At 38.4% G+C, this 17458-nt stretch overlaps 1 protein-coding gene across 1 annotated transcript in view; it reads left to right on the top strand.

The window, feature by feature from the left end:
• MIB1 (mindbomb E3 ubiquitin protein ligase 1) overlaps positions 1-17458 on the top strand; it is a 136404-nt gene that overhangs the window by 36146 nt on the left and 82800 nt on the right. Inside the window, exons 5-6 of the mRNA XM_030810655.1 lie at positions 2574-2640; positions 3949-4153. Of these exons, the coding sequence (XP_030666515.1) occupies positions 2574-2640; positions 3949-4153 (272 nt within the window). The remainder of the gene's footprint in view (positions 1-2573; positions 2641-3948; positions 4154-17458) is intronic.

Here is a 17458-nt window from a genome sequence, read left to right as displayed (position 1 = left end):
ATTTTTTGCATTTTTAGTACAGACGGGATTTCACTGTGTTAGCCAGGATGGTCTAGATCTCCTGACCTCGTGATCCACCTGCCTCAGTCTCCCAAAGTGCTGGGATGACAGGCGTGAGCCACCGCGCCCGGCCTTATTTATTTATTTTTAGAGACAGGATCTTGCTCTGTCACTCAAGCTGGAGTGCAGTGGTGCAATCATAGTTCACTGACGCCCAGAACTCCTGGGCTCAAACAAACCTCCCACCTCAGCCTCTGGAGTAGCTAGGACTGTAGGCGTGTGCCACCATGCCCAACTAATATTAAAAAATTTTTAATAGAAATAGGTTCTTGCTATATTGTCCACACTGGTTTTTAACTCCTGAGTTCCAAGCGATCTCCCACCTTGGCCTTCCATAATGCTGAGACTACTGGCATGAGCTACTACAGCTGACCAATTTATTCCACTTATATATTAAAAGCCAGTCATGTGAATTTAAACAAATACTTTAGTTGCCAATTTTTATTATTGTATATAGCAGTGATTATCAGCTTTTCATTTTCTTCATGCCTCTGCCTGTTTTTAAATTGTCAATTTTTTAGGATTCCAACTGATTATTAATTTTCTTCAAATGAAGCCTATGTGCTATATGTGCTCAGGTACTTAAATGAATGCTATTTATGTAGATTCATGGCCGAGTATGTGGTTGTGCCATTACTTATTTAATGAGATTTCTCTTGATGGGTACCTGGGTTGGATTTTGTTTCCCCTACTGCTTCAAGCAGTGTGTCAGTAAGCATCCTTGTATATATGTCTTTGTACATTATGGGTATATTTCCTTAGGATAGATTCCTAGAAGTAAAATTGCTGGGGTAGAGTATTATATTAAAACAATTTGACAGCCGGGAGTGGTGGCCCACACCTGTAATCCTAGCACCATGGGAGGCTAAAGCAGGTAGATCACTTGAGTCCAGGAGTTTGAGACCAACCTGGGCAATGTGGCAAAACCACGTCTCTACAAACAATAAAAAAAGTTAGCTGGGTATGGTGGTTTGCACCTGTAGTCCCAGCTACTTGAGAGGCTGAGGTGGAAGTGGAAGGATCACTTGAGCCCTAGGAGGTCGAGGCTGCAGTGAGCCGTGATTGTGCCATTGCACTCCAGCCTGGGCAACAGAGAGAGACCCTGTCTCAAAAAGAAAAAAAAAAAAATCCCCAAAAACCAATTTGACACCTGTGTCTCTTTGACCAGGATTCAGTGACAGTAAAAGATGCTATAAAAGAGTTGGGTCCTGTGTGAGTATGCGTGTGTGTGCACATGCATGTGTGTGTGTGCAGGTGCGCATGTGCAGATGTATTAGAGGAGCTCCTTTCCTTGATAGGGTAAGATGTTCTAATCATCTACTATATACCCCTGTACTATTAGGCACTTTTAAGTAAATCCACATCTGAATTTTCACAGTATACACAAGGTTCTTCCTCTAAGCCCACATTTTCTGTACTTTTAGTTATACCACAGCTACCTCCCCCGTTCAGATACTTAGTAATTTGTTTTCTTGTAAAAGATAAGTAGGAAGGAATGTTAGTTAACCAGGTTATGGCGAAGTAAGGACTAAAGTTGATGTAAGGCTGGGCGCGGTGGCTCACGCTTGTAATCCCAGCACTTTGGGAGGCTGAGGTGGGTGGATTACTTGAAGCCAGGAGTTTGAGATCAGCCTGGCCAATGTGGTGAAACCGTGTCTGTACTAAAAATGCAAAAATTAGCCAGGCGTGGTGGTGCATGCCTGTAATCCCCAGCTGCTCAGGCGACTGAGGCATGGGAATTGCTTAAACTCAGGAGACGGAGGTTGCAGTGAGTCACTGTACTCCAGCCTGGGCAACAGAGCAAGACTCTGTCACATACACACAAAAAAGAATGTGCTGTGCACATTTCCAATAATAGATACTTGTTGTCCTTTTTTAACATGTGTTTTTCAAACTATTATAATTAATATTTATTAATTATAAATATTTTAGTCTAATGTAATAAGATTCAGACATTTTATTTTATTTATTTATTTTTTGAGACAGAGTCAACTTGCTCTGTTGCCCGGGCTGGAGTGCAGTGGCGTGACCTCAGCTCACTGCAACCTCTGCCTCTCGGGTTCAAGCGATTCTCCTGCCTCTGCCTCCTGAGCATCTAGGATTACAGGTTTCCAGCAGCACACACGGCTAATTTTTTTTTGTATTTTTAGTAGAGATGGGGTTTCACCATGTTGGCCAGGCTGGTTTTGAACTCCTGACCTCAAGTGATCCGCCCATTTCGGCCTCCCAAAGTCCTAGGATTACAGGCGTGAGCCAACGTGTCCAGCCAGATTCAGACATTCTAATTTTGAGCTTTAAAAGAATGCTGAAAGTAAATAAAATATGACCTATCTGAAGATCAGGTTTCTAGTTTTTACAAGTACTTTTGAAAGCAGTGTTTAGTGTGATTGTTGACCTAGACTATTCTTGATTTCTGTTTTGAGTATGTTCTGAATGAATATTTTTGCCTGTTTCAGATATTGAGCCATATTTGAAGTTTCATGGGTGATTTTTCTGGTTTCTTTTCTTCTTAGTCTGATCTGAAATGTGTCCAGGATGCCAAGGGAGGTTCTTTCTACAGAGATCACTGCCCTGTGCTAGGTGAGTGAGAAGATTAGAGAGTATTACTAAATAATGGGTCAGAGTTCGTGGAATCAGTAAAATGTTTAAATTGGACATTAGAAAAGTTAATTACCACTAAAGTTACTTAGAGAAAAATTTTTTTGGCTTTCCTTTGGTCTTAAAGTATTTTTTCTTTTATTATGCTTTATTTGGACTCAGTTGTCATGTCTTGAGAATTGATTGGCCAATTATGTCATAATATACATTTGAAACTTTTATGTTTTAACTGTAAATTATATTGTTGAAAAATTTTGCATTAGATTACAACAGTTGTATGTCATACACTATCGAGAATAGGATTTGACACTTTTGTGCTTAAAAATTCCTTAGAATTTTTGTCAAATTGTCTTCCTAAGAACAGCTCCAAGATTAAGATAATATATATAATTTCATGTATCATTAAAATAAAAAGGGAACAAGAAAACCAAAACTACCTTCATTTTATAGATTTATTGTTGCCTGGATGAACATTTACCACACTCTCCTAATCTTTATTCTCTGAATGGTTTTCTTTCTCCTGTGACCTGTGTTTCACCTTCCAAATCGTTTGACTTGCCTTTGTAGCAAAAACTGCTGTTTTTTTTTTGCAGTATACCTTAATCTTTTTTTAAAAAAGGAGAATGCATAAAAAATATTTACTTTTTTAATGAGCTCATCTATTTATCTTGCTTTCACAAAACAAGCTTTCTTGTTTTGTGTCTTGCTTTCATAAGAAAAATGCAAAATCAACACTCATATTTTGGATCTCAGCATAGTGTTTCATGATCATGAATTCATCTCAGAACTAGCTTTTGAAAATAATCTAGGGAATAGGCTTTGACATATTTTAAAAAGCTCTTTAGGGCAAGAATCACAGGAACCATTTGTTAAAATAAAATAGTACTAAGCACTTAATGGAAAAAATAATTCCAGGGCTTTCATTCATATTCTCTAGTTAGTTATTGTGGTTCTAATGCAGTGATAGTAAGTTATCCAGGCATAAAAGTGAGTATTTTCAACACCTGGGACTTTGTATTCTGATATAAGGTTGAATTGTCTTTTATAGACTCTACTCTTACTTAGTCTTTGTTATAACTCATATTATTTCAATTTTTGAGTCTGGCTTTTTTCTTTTTTTAAAAAAAGCTTTCTAGTTCTAAAATTTTATACTTATTGTGAGTTCTCAAGACCTTTTAAAACTAGATGGTACCTGAAACTAAAATATCTACATGTTATTTAAAGATAATGCAGCTGCCTGTTGTTGTGAGGTTTTTTTCTCTCTTTATTCAATTGCCTCTGAAATTACAGGTGAGCAGAATGGCAACAGGAATCCTGGTGGATTGCAGATTGGTGACCTAGTAAATATAGATCTCGACCTAGAAATTGTACAGTCTTTGCAGCATGGTCATGGAGGATGGACTGATGGAATGTTTGAGACTTTAACTACGACTGGAACTGTTTGTGGCATTGATGAAGATCATGACATTGTAGTACAGTATCCAAGTGGCAATAGGTTGGTGATATCTCTCAATTTTTGACAATGACAAATAAAGCTAATATAGAGAAAAGAGTCTTAGAGAAAGCAAATAAAGTGATACAACCAAATACTCATTAAAGCTAGCTTTTAGATGGTAAGTAAAAATCCAGAATATATATTGGTAAGGTGGAGAGAAACAAATGATAAGAATTACGTGTGTGTGTGTGTGTGTGTCTTGTGTGTATATATATGAGAATGTTTATGATACAGTGTTCTATACACTATTTTTCCTTCAAGAGGAGAATACATTATATCACTATTAGGTCTGAATACAGCTTAAAAGTTCTGTGTTCATAATGGACTATATCAGTCTACCCTGAATAGGAGGGGTTTTACGTTAAAACTCCTTTGGTGCATATCTCCAGGGTCATCTCTTATTTTTTGTTTTTATTAATACACAAGAGGTGTACATATTTTGGGATACATGTGATATTTTCATCCATGCATACAATATGTAATGATCAAACAGGCAATTGGGGCAACCATCAGTATTAACATCACCCCTTCTTTACATCGGGAACATTCCAATTCCTCTCCCCAGCTGTTCTGAACTATACAAGTTGTTAACTATAGTCGCCCAACTGTACTATCAAACATTAGATCTTTTTCCCTGTATCTAGCTGTAGTCTTGTATGCATTTACCATTTCTCTCATCCCCCACTTTCTCCTACTGTTCCCAGCCTCTGGTAACCACCAATCAACTTTCTATCTCCATGAGATCCACATTTTACATCTCCTCATATGAGTGAGAACATGTGGTATTTGTCTTTCCGTGTCTGGCTTATTTCACTTAACATAATGACCTCCAGTTCCATTCATGTTGCTGCAGATGACAGGATTTTGTTCTTTTTATAGCTGAGCAATATTCCATTGGGTATATGTACCTCTATTCTATTCTATTCTATTCTATTCTATTCTATTCTATTCTATTCTATTCTATCTATTCTATTCTATTGTATTTTTAGAGAAGGGGTCTCATTGTATTGCCCATGCAGGTCCTGAACTCCTGGTCTCAAGTGATCTTTCTCCCTTGGCCTCCCAAAGTGTTGGGATTACAGGAGTGAGCCACCATACCTGGCCCACATTTTCTTTATCCTTTCAATCTATTTATGAACACTTAGGTTGATTTCATGTCTTGGCTGTTGTGGATAGTGCTGCAGTAAACATGGGAGTACAAATCTCTCTTTGACATACTGATATTCTTTCTTCTGGGTATATATACCCAGCAATGGGATTACTGGATCATATGGTAGTTCTGTTTTTAGTTTTTTGAGGAACCTCCATACTGTTTCTCATAGTGGCTGTACTAATTTACAGTCCCACCAACAGTCTACAGGTGTTGCCCTTTTCATGTGCCAGCATCCGAAAAGCCATTTTCTTTTTTTCTCTTTTTAAAAATTTAAATTAAAAACTTTTTTTATAGTAGAGACAGGATCTTGCCATATTGCCCAGGCTGGCGCTGAACCCCTGGCCTCAAGTGATCCTCCCACCTTGACCTCCCAAAGTGCTGGGGGCTTGAGCCACCTCGACTGGCCAATAAAAGCAACAGTAGTTTGAGAGGATTGATGTTTGTTCTTTAAATGTTTGGTAGAATCTGGCATTGAAACCATCAGGCCCTGGGGCTTTTCTCTGATGGGAGACATTTTTATTACTTCTTCGATCTTGTTACTCATTATTCGTCTGTTCAAGTTTTATATATATATATGTGTGTGTGTGTATATATACATACATACATATATACACATACATATATATATACATATATATACACACACACACACATATATATATATATATTTTTTTTTTTTGAAATGGGGTCTCCCTTGTCACCCAGGCTGGGGCTGGAGTGGCATGATCTCAGCTCACTGCAACCTCTGTCTCCCAGGTTCAAATGATTCTCTTGCCTCAGCCTCCCAAGTAGCTGGGATTATGGGCATGTGCCACCACACCCAGCTAAATTTTGTATTTTTTAATAGAGATGGGGTTTTACCATGTTGGCCAGGCTGGTCTTGAACCCCTGACCTCAGGTGATCCGCCCACCTTGGCCTCCCAAAGTGCTGAGATTTCAGGTGAGCCACCGTGCCTGGCCAGGGTTGATACTTCTTCATGTCTCAATCTTGGTAGGTTGTTTATGTCCAAGAATTTATCTATTTCTTCTAGATTTTTCAATTTGTTGATATATAGATGTTCATGATATTCTGTCATGATCCTTTGCATTTCTGTGGTATCAGTTATGTCCCCATGTTTGTTTCTGATTTTATTTGGGTCTTCTGGTTTTATCTTAGTTGGTCTACCTAAAGATTTGTTGATTTTGTTTATCTTTTGAGAAATCCAGCTTTTCATTTTGTTATTTTCTCTTTTTATTGTCTCAATTTCATTTATTTCTGCTGATCTTTATTACTTCTTCCTTCTACTACTGGATTTGCTTTGTTTTTGCTTTTCTAGTTCCTTGAGCTGTATTGTTAGGTTATTTGAAATCTTCCTACTTTTTAAATTATTATTATTATTATTTTGAGACGGAGTTTTGCTCTTGTTGCCCAGGCTGGAGTGCAATGGCGTGATCTTAGCTCACTGCAACCTCTGCCTCCTGGGTTCAAACGGTTCTCCTGCCTCAGCCTTCCCAAGTAGCTGGGATTACAGGCATGTGCCACCACGCCCAGCTAATTTTGTATTTTTAGTAGAGATAGGGTTTCACCATGTTGGTCAGGCTGGTCTTGAAGTCCCGACCTCATGTGATCCACCCACCTCGGCCTCCCAAAGTACTGGGATTATAGGCATGGACCACTGCATCTGGCCTTAAATTATTGATTAGGTGTTTATTGCTATGCATATCCCTCTTACTACTGCTTTTTCTGTATTTCATAGATTTTGATGTGTTTTGATTTTCATTTGTTTCAAGAAATTTTAAAATTTCTTTCTTAATTTCTTTATTGACGCTTTCATTGTTCAGGATAATGTTTAATTTCTTTCTAGTGTTATTCCATTTTGGTCAGAAAAGATGCTTCATACCATTTCAACTTTTTTGAATTTAGTGAGACTTGTTTTGTGGCCCAATACGTGGTCTCTTTTGGAGAATGTTCCTCGTGCTAATGAGAACAGTGTGTATTCTACGGCAGTTGGATGAAGTATTCTGTAAGTGTCAGTTATGTATATTTGGTTTAGATTGTAGTTTAACTTTGATGTTTCTTTGTTGATTTTCTCTGTAGTTGATGATCTGTTCATTATTGAAAGTTAGATGTTGAAATGTCCCCTACTATTAAAGACATTGCAGTATATCTTTCCCTTTAGATCTATTGATGTTTGTGTTTTATATTTGGTTGCTCCAGTGTTGAGTGCATATATATGTTATATCCTTTTGCTGAATTGACCACTTTATTATTATACAGTGACTTTATCTGTTTGTCTGTTTTTACAGACTTTGACTTAAAGTCTGTTTTATCTGGTATAAAAGTATAACTATTCCTGCTCTTTTTTGGTTTCCATTTGTGTGCAATATCTTTTTCCATCCCTTCACTTTCAGTCTGCATGTGTCTTTATAGGTGAAATGAATTTCTTGTAGGGAGCGCAGGGTTGGGTCATTTAAACAATTTTCTTTTACCCATTCAGCCACTCTATGTCTTTTTTTTTTTTTTTTTTTTTTTTTGAGATGGAGTCTTACTCTGTCGCCCAGGCTGGAGTGCAGTGGCACGATATTGGCTCACTGCAACCTCCGCCTCCCGGGTTCAAGCAATTCTCCTGTCTCAGCCTCCCGAGTAGGTGGGACTACAGGTGCCCTCCACCAAGCCCAGCTCATTTTTGTATTTTTAGTAGAGATGAGGTTTCACCATATTGGTCAGGCTGGTCTCTAACTCCTGACCTCAGGTGGTCCTCCCACCTCAGCCTCCCAAAGTGCTGGGATTACAGGTGTGAGCCACCGTGCCCGGCCTCACTCTATGTCTTTTAGTTGGAGAATTAGTTCATTTACATTCATTGTTGTTATTGATAGGTGAAGATTTACTACTGCTATTTTTGTTACTTGTTATTTGGTTGTTTTGTAACTCTTCCTTTTTTTTTTTTCTTGCCCTCTTCCTTTGTGGTTAGGTGATTTTCTTTGGTAGTACGTTTTAATGTGTTCTTTAAATAAATTTTATCATTTTTTGTTTTTGAGACAAGGTCTCACTCTGTCATTCAGGCTGGAGTGCAGTGACATGATCGTAGCTCACTGAAGCCTTGAACTCCTAGCTTCAAGCAATCCTCCCACTTTAGCCTTCCAAGTGGCTGTAACTACAGGTGCACACCACCATGGTCATTAAAAATTTTTTTTTGTAGAGATGGGGTCTTACAATGTTGCCAGGCTGGTCTTCAACTCTTTGCCTCAGGCATTCCTCCTGCCTCAGCCTCCCACAATGTTGGGATTACAGGTGTGAGCCACTGCACCCAGCCTGTGTTGCTTTTTTTTTTTTTTTTTTTTTTTTATACGGAGTCTCGCTATGTCACCAGGCAGGAGTGCAGTGGTGTGATCTCGGCTCACTGCGACCTCCGACTCCTGGGTTCAAACAATTCTCCTGCCTCAGCCTCCCGAGTAGCTGGGACTACAGGCGCATGCCACCACACCCAGCTAGTTTTTGCATTTTTAGTAGAGAGGGGGTTTCACCATGTTGGCCAGGCTGGTCTGGATCTCCTGACCTCATAATCCGCCCTCCTTGGCCTCCCAAAGTGCTGGGATTTACAGGTGTGAGCCACCATGCCCAGCCCTGTGTTGCTTATTTTCAGTATATGTACTGTATGTTTTTTCTTCTTGGTTACCACGAAGCTTACAAAAAACATCTTATATGTGGGCGGCAAGCCATCCAGTTGCCGAGGCAAGAGACCGAGGGCGCAAGCTGTTCCAGTATAATAAAGAAAATATATAGAATAAGAATAGTTATAATAGTTATACTAGAAATAGATTATAGATTTGATTATATATGAATATTATTAATTATTAGTTTGTAGCATTACTCTTTATTCCAGTATTATTATAATCTTTGTTCTACAATTATAACCTAAGAAAAACCAGGCTATACAGATATAGGAGCTGAAGGGACATGGTGAGAAGTGACCAGAAGACAATAGTGTGAGCCCTCTGTCACGCCCGGACAGGGCCACTAGAGGGATCCTTGGTTTAGTGGTAACGCCAGTGCCTGGGAAGGCACCCATTACTTAGCCGACCTGGAAAGGGAGTCTCCCTTTCCCCGGCAGAGCTGGAGAACACTCTGCTCCACCACCTCTTGTGGAAGGTCTGACATCAGTCAGGCCCGCCTGCAGCCATCTGGAGACCTCTGCCCGTGATGCTGTGCTTCAGCGGTCACGTTCCTGGTCCACTTTCATGTTTCGCCTTGTACACCTGGCTCTGTCTTCTAGATAGCAGTAGTAGAATTAGTGAAAGTATTAAAGCCGTTGATCTCTCCGAAAAATGCATAGAAGAAATAATGACGTAAGCTGTCCCCTCTTTCTGCCTCGGCTACCAAAATAGGGAAGGGCCCCCTGTCCGGTGGACATGTGACTTGTGTGACCTTACCTATCATTGGAGACAACTCACACTCCTTACCCTGCCCGCTTGCCTTGTATACAATAAATAACAGTGCGGCCAGGCATTTGGGGCCGCTACCGGTCTCCACATCTTGGTGGTAGTGGTCCCCCGAGCCCAGCTGTCTTTTCTTCTATCTCTTTGTCTTGTGTCTTTATTTCTATGATCTCTCGTCTCCACCCACGAAGAAAAAAACCTACAGGCCCAGTAGGGCTGGACCCTATATTATAGATATAACAAATTATTTTAAATAGGTGACGTCTTAACTTTGATTACAAAGAAAATCAAACAAAGGAAAACTAAAACTCTCTACACTTTTTAACTCCTCCACATTGTGTCTTGTTGTCTCTGTGTACATCTTTTGATATTGCCTATCTCTTAACTGTTTGCTATAGTTATTTTTTTGATAGGTTTGTCTTTTAGTCTTATACTAGAGTTATGAGGGGATTACACATAATTATATTATTAGAGTATTCTGAATCTGTCTGTGTAATTACTTTTACCAGGGAATTTTGTATCTTCATGTTTTCTTTTTGCATATTGCTATGCTTTTCTTTTAGATTGATGAACTCCCTTTACCATTTCTTATAAGAAATGATGGTGATGAATTTCCTCAGCTTTTGTTCATCTGGGAAAGGTTTTCTCTCCCCTCCATGTTTGAAGGAAAGCTTTGGTTGGTACAGTATTCTTAATTACCAGTTTTTTTCTTTTAGCATTTTGAATATGTCATCTTGCTCTCTCCTGTCCTGTATGGTTTCTGCTGAAAAGTCTGTTGCTAGATGAATTGGTGCTCTTTTATGTGTTACTTCCTTCTCTTCTATTGCTTATTTTTGGATCCTTACTTTGTCTTTGACCTTTGAGAGTTTGATTAGTATATGTCTTGGGGTAGTCTATTTGTTTTTTTTTTTTTTTTTTTTTTTTTTTTTTTTTGAGACAGAGTCTCTCTCTCTCGCCCAGGCTGGAGTGCAGTGGCACGATCTTGGCTCACTGCAAGCTCCGCCTCCTGGGTTCACGCCATTCTTCTGCCTCAGCCTCCCGAGTAGCTGGGACTACAGGCACCCGCCACAACGCCTGGCTAATTTTTTTGTATTTTTAGTAGAGACAGGGTTTCACCGTATTAGCCAAGATGGTCTCGATCTCCTGACCTTGTGATCCGCCCGCCTTGGCCTCTCAAAGTGCTGGGATTACAGGCGTGAGCCACTGCGTCCAGCTCTATTTGGTTATTATTTGGATTTAATTTGTTTGGTGATTTCTGACCTTGTTGTACGTTGATTTTTTTTTTTATAGTTTTTGCTTTTATCTTTCTCTAGATTTGGAAAGTTTTCTGTTATAATTTGAATAAGCTCCTTACCCCTTGCTCTTTCTCAACTCTCTCTTGAATGCCATTGACTCAGTTTTGCTTTTTTGAGGTTAGTCTCTATATCCTGTTGGCCTTCTCCATTCCTTTTCATTCTTTTTTCTCTTCTGTGTATTTTCAGATAGCTTATATCCAGTCCCACTGTTTTTATTTTTTTCCACTGCTTAATTCTGCTGTTGAGAGCCTCTGATGCATTTTTCATTTCAATGAATACATTTCTCAGTTCTAGGATTTTTGTTTGATTTTGAAAACATCATTTCCATCTCTGTTAAATTTCTCTGATAAATTTCTGAATTGGTTTTCTGTGTTATCTTAGAGTTCACTGAGTTTCTTTAGAACTGCTATTTTGAATTATTTAACTGAGAGCTTACACATCACTGCCTTATTAGGGTTGGTCATTGGCACTTTGCTTTGTCCATTGGCTTCCTGTTTATTTTGTTTCTTATCTGCCTTATATGGCTTCGTATTGAAGGATCATTTATTTTTTTCTAGTTTTTGCTGTCTGCTTATTTTGGTCTTTCTAGGGCATACTTGCTTAGAGATTCTTTGCAATTGCCTGTTGAATCCCCTAAATTATAGATTGCTGCCTCCTTTTCAGAACTAAATGGTGCCTTAAGCCCAAGTTTGCCTTGGGTGTCACAAATGTTTGGAACTCTGTTCATCCTGAATTGGGCGGGAAGGAGTGGGGGTGGATCCCAAAAGTGGTACCTTGGCTATGTGGGAAGTCTGGTTAGGGATTTATGGCCAGAAGAACCATGGAATGTGTGCCTCCTACAGTATAGTGCTGCTGAACAGCCACTCTGATTTGATGTCTCTTTTGGCTGAGATAAAGAGCAGAGTTTCAAGGGCCAGGTTTGCTAGTCCTGTCTCTTCTCTTTGACTGTAGCTACCCTTAGGGATTTTTCTTCCTACAGGTACTCTATAAAGCTTCCTATGGATTGAGGCAGGAATGATTTTCCTGCAAGGGAACCCAAGATGGTAGGGAAGCTGGCTCTCTGCCTTGATGTCAATTTTTCCAGTGTAGAGACTGTGATTCTGGGGGAATTTTCTGTGCCTTGTGCCTGGTAGATAGGGGGAAGGAAGTTGCAGATACAGCAATTTGTTTCTTTTATTATCTGCTTGGAGTTTTTCATGTCTCTGGCCCCAGGGATCATTTCAGCTTCAGACTCGAGTTCTGGGATATTGCTGGTGATAATCTTGGTGCTGGGTATTTTTTTTTTTTTGGTTTTCTGTTGGGGAGGGTGAAGTCAGATTGTTTCTACTCTGCGATTTTGGTGTTGCCACAGATATGTACACACACACTAATCCTTATCAGCAGTATAAAATTGTATGCATTTCCTCACTTATGTACCTTTTAACATACTACTCCCTTTAGGTAAAATGCCTGCTCCTCTTTTTCTGCCTTGTTACCTGGATTAATTCCTCTACATCCTATAAATATTGAGTTTATATGATTTGGGAACCTCCTCTCTCCTTTTACTCTCCATAGTATTATATATGCATATACTCTTCATCTATTTAGGTTTACTCTTACCTATTAAAATTCATTTGATTTCTAGATTGCAAGTTTCTTGGAGGCTAAGGATGTCTTTTTAATTTTATTTGGTCCAAAATATATCTAATCCACTTTAGTATGTTTATAGTATTTTAAAGAAAAATTGATAAATTGAATAATTGTCTTACTGACATGTACATAAAGAAACTAATTCCCTGAGGTTCTTTGGGGAAGGGATATTATATAGAATAAGAAAAGTTAACATTAAGTTGCTTATCTAGGTGTAGCATTAGGCTTGATTGTATTCAAATCTTACGAGCATACATGATCATATCAGTAGATGCAGAAAAAGTACTTGACAAAATCCAATACCCTTTCGTGATAAAAACACTAAACCAACTGGGACCAGAAGGGAACTTCTTTGGCTTGATAAAGGACATCTATGAAAAACCCACAGCTAACATCATGCTTAATGATGAAAGACTGAATACTTACCCCGTAACATGAGAAACAAGACAAGCATGTCCACTTTATTACTTCTGTTCAACATTGTACCAGCGGTTCTAGTCATAGCAACTAGGTAAGAAAAAGAAATAAAAGGAAGAAGTAAAAGGAAAAGAAGATGTGAAACTAACTTTGTTTACAGATGACCTGATACCGTGTATAGAAAAACCCAAAGAATCCACAAAAGCTATTGTAGCTAATAAATGAGTTCAGCAAGATTACAGGAACCAAGATTGATATAGGAACATCAGTTTTCTTTCTGTACACTAACAATGAACAATATGAAAATGAAATTAAAACAATTTCACTTAAAATGGCATCAAAAAGAATAAAATACTTAAGAATAAATTTAACCAGGGAGATGCAATACTTGTACAGTGAAAACTACTGAACATTGTTGAAAGAAATTAAAGAAGACCTAAATAAATGACAAAACATTCCATGTTCTTAGATCAGGTTTAATATTGTTTAGATGGTATATTAGTTTCCTAGGGCTGCTATAACAAATTACCATAGACCGGGTGGCTTAATAGAGATTTATTCTTTCACAGTATCAGAGGCTAGAAGTCCAGAGTCTGGGTGTTGGCAAGATAGGTTTGTTCTGGAGACTTTCAGGGACAATCTGTTGTATGCCTTTCTCCCAGCTTCTGGTGGTTCCCAGCAATCTTTGTTCCTTGGCTTGTAGATGCATCACTCTATATTCTCTGCCACTGTCTTCACATGACCATTTTCCCTGTGAGTCTGTGTTTCTTGGTGGGTGTCGGCACATGACTCTCTTATAAGGACACTAAACATTGAATTTAGGGCCTACCCTAATCCAGTATGACCTCACTTTAACTTGATTACATATGTAAAGGCCCTACTTACAAATAAGGTAACATTAACAGATACCTGGATTAGGACTTGAGCATATTTTGGAAGGGGGCATAATTCAACCCACAATAGATGGCAGTATTTCCCAAACTAATCTTCCGATTAAGTGTAATCCCTATCAAAATCCTGGTACTTTTTTTGCAGAAATTGACACACTCGTACTAAAATTCATATGGAAATTCAAGGGACCCCCATTTATCAAAATAGTCTTGAAAAGGAAGAACAGAGTTGGAGAACTCACAATTCCTGGTTTCAAAACTTAACCACAAAGCTACAGTTATCAAGGTAGTATACTAGTGATGTAATGTTAGACATATAGATTAATGGAATAGAATTGAGAGTCCGGAAATAAGCCCCTTGCATTTAGGTCAATTTATTTATTTATTTTTTTTTTAAGAGATGGAGTTTTGCTAGATTGCTGAGGCTGGAGTTCAGTGGCGTGTTCATAGGCACAGTCATGGTGCACTATAGCACAGAACACCTGGGCTCAAGTGATCCTCCTGCCTCAGCCTCCTGAGTAGCTGGGACTACAAGCATGTGCCATTGCACTTGGCTGGTTAGTTGATTTTTGACAAGAGTTCAAGATCCTTCAGTGAGAGATGAATGGTCTTTTCAACAAGTGGTACTGGGATAACTGGATATCAACAAACAAGTTGGACCCCTACTACATACCATACACCGATATTATATCAAAATTGAACATAGACCTAAATGTAAAAGGTAAAACTAGAAAACTCTTAGAATAAATCATAGACATAAATCTTCGTGACCTTGGATTAGACAATGTTTTAGTAGACATGACCCCAAAATTAGAAGCAACCAAAGAGAAAGTGGAGAAATGGGACTTCATCAAAATTAAAAACTTCTGTGTTTTAAAGGAGACTATCAAGAAAGTGGACAACTCATGGAATGAGATAAGTTTGCAAATTATATGGTTAATAACGGACTTCTATTTAGAATATATAAAGAACTCTTAAAATTCAACAGTTAAAACCTAATAGAAAAATGGGCAAAGAATTTGAATAGACAGTTTCCCAAAGAAAATATGCTATAGAGATGGCTAATAGTGCCGCTGTATTAGTTGGCTAGGGCTGCCATAATAAAATACCACAGACTAGGTTGCTTAAACAATAGAAATGTATTTTCTCAGCTTGGGCAATGTAACGAAACCCTGTCTCTACAAAAAATACAAAAAAAAAAGAAAAAGAAAAATTAGCCAGGTGTGGTGGTATGTGCTTGTCATCCCAGCCACTCAGAAGGATGAGGTGGGCAAATTGCTTGAGCCCAGGGAGGTCAAGGCTGGAGTTTGCCATGATCGTGCCACTGCAGTCCACCATGGGTGACAGAGTGAGACCCTGTCTCAAAAAAGAAAAAGAAGTATTTTCTCACACTCGTGGAGGCTAGAAGTTCAAGATCAAGGTGCCAACTATGTTGGTTTCTGTTGAGGCCTTTCTTCCTGGTCTGTAGACGGCCACCTTCTCTGCTCACTATGGCCTTTCTTCTGTGTGCAGTTGGAGAGGGAAATCTTTGATGTCTCTTCCTCTTATAAGGGTACCAGCCCTGTTGTATTCAGGATGCGCCTGTAATACCCAATTTAACCTTAATTACTTCTGTAAAGGTCTTATCTGTAAATACAGTTACATTGGGAGTTAGGGATTCAGCATGTGAATTCTAGGGGGACACGGTTCCGTTCATAACATTCATGAAAAGATGCTTGATATTAATATTAGGGAACTACAAAGCAAAACCACAATGGCATACCACTTCACACACTAAGATGGCTTGAATAAAAAAAATAATAACTTTTGTTGAGGATTAGATCCATCATGTATTGCTGGTAACACTGTAAAACAATTGGGTTGCTTTAAAAAACAGTTTGGTAGTTTCTCAAAATGTTAAACGTAGAGTTACCATAGACCCAGGAGTTCCACTCTTAGGTGTGTACCTAAAAGAATTTAATATGTATGTCCATACAAAAAACTGTATAGGAATGTTGTAGAAGCATTATTCATAAGAGCCAGAAGTTAGAAACAACCCAAATGCCTATTAACTGGTAAATGGATAAGCAAAATGTGATATATTCATACATATCACAAAGAAATCACGTACTCACACATACTGCAACATAGATGAGTCTTGAATTATGCTAAGTGAAAGAAGCCAGTCACAAAAGATCACATATTGTGTGATTTTATTTATATAAAATGTCCAGAATAAGCAAATCCATAGAAACAAGAAAGTATATTACTGGTTATTTAGGGCCTGGGGAAAGGGGTGAATATGGAGTAACTGCTAATAGTTATGGGGTATCTTTATGACATAATAAAAATGAAATTAGATAGTGGTTATGGTTGTACGACTCCATGAATATACTAAAAACCACTGAATTATATACTTTAAGTGGGTAAATTGTGCGTGAAATACATCTTAATAAAGATGTCATTAACAAAAGTAAAAAGAAAAGGTACAATTATTGCATATCAGTCAAAAAATAAAATCTTAAGGATACAAGTTAAGTTCTGATTAGCATGTACTAACACATTTTGTGTTAAATATTCTCTTTGGGAATGTTAGGTTAGCACAAATTAGGAGTATTACTTGCAGAATTCTTTCTCGTTCAGAATTTTTCTTGGGCAGTAGAGTGTTAACAGTAATATGATATTTGAGTTCCAGAAGATCTTCTTTTTGTTCTTTATTCAACAAAACTTATTAAGTGCTTATTCTGTATTAGGCCCTGTGATTAGTATTAGGATCACAAAGACAAGACATCATCTCCTCCTATGAAGGGGTTTCCTTTTTAGCTTGGATAGATAGAATGGGAAATAACTGTGATAAAGTGTTAAAAATAGTATGATTAGTAAGTATTCAGGATTTTTCGAGAGTGCAAGAGAAGAGTGGTCATTTCTGCTGGGCAAATTAGAGAAAACTACAAAGAGATAATTAACACTTGGAATAAGCTTTAAAGATAGACTAGGTTTCACTGGGAAAAGCACTCGGCAGAGGGAGCACTTTGTATAATGGCTGCTCTGTTTGGGCCGGATAATAAGTCTAGTAAATTTTGGGTAATTGAGAATGAGATAAAAGGCACTGTTGTTGATATGGCTAAGAGAAAACTTCGTGTATTTGATTTTTATTTTTAACCGTTCAGAGGCACTTTTTTCTCTTTGTGTTTGCTTTAGAAAGAACAGTTTACTTGGCCTGCAATCCCAGCACTTTGGGAGGCCAAGGTGGGTGGATCACCCAAGGTCAGGAGTTCGAGAACAGGCTGGCCAACATAGCGAAACCCTGCCTCTACTAAAAATACAAAAATTAGCTGGGTGTTGTGGTGCGTGCCTGTAATCCCAGCTACTTGGGAGACTGAGGCAGGAGAATTGCTTGAACCTGGGTAACACAGTGAGACTCTGTATCAAAAAAAGAAAAACTAAAGGAAACAAAGAACAGTTTACTTGTGTGGTTACAGAAAGTTAGTAAACAGGCTTTTATATGGTGTGACCACTCAGTCTT

The sequence above is a fragment of the Nomascus leucogenys genome, chromosome 4, assembly GCF_006542625.1.
Source record: "Nomascus leucogenys isolate Asia chromosome 4, Asia_NLE_v1, whole genome shotgun sequence".
In the NCBI taxonomy this organism is placed as follows: Eukaryota; Metazoa; Chordata; class Mammalia; order Primates; family Hylobatidae; genus Nomascus; species Nomascus leucogenys.
The sequence above is the reverse complement of the archived record's forward strand: the minus strand, read 5'-3'. Positions and strand labels throughout refer to the sequence as shown.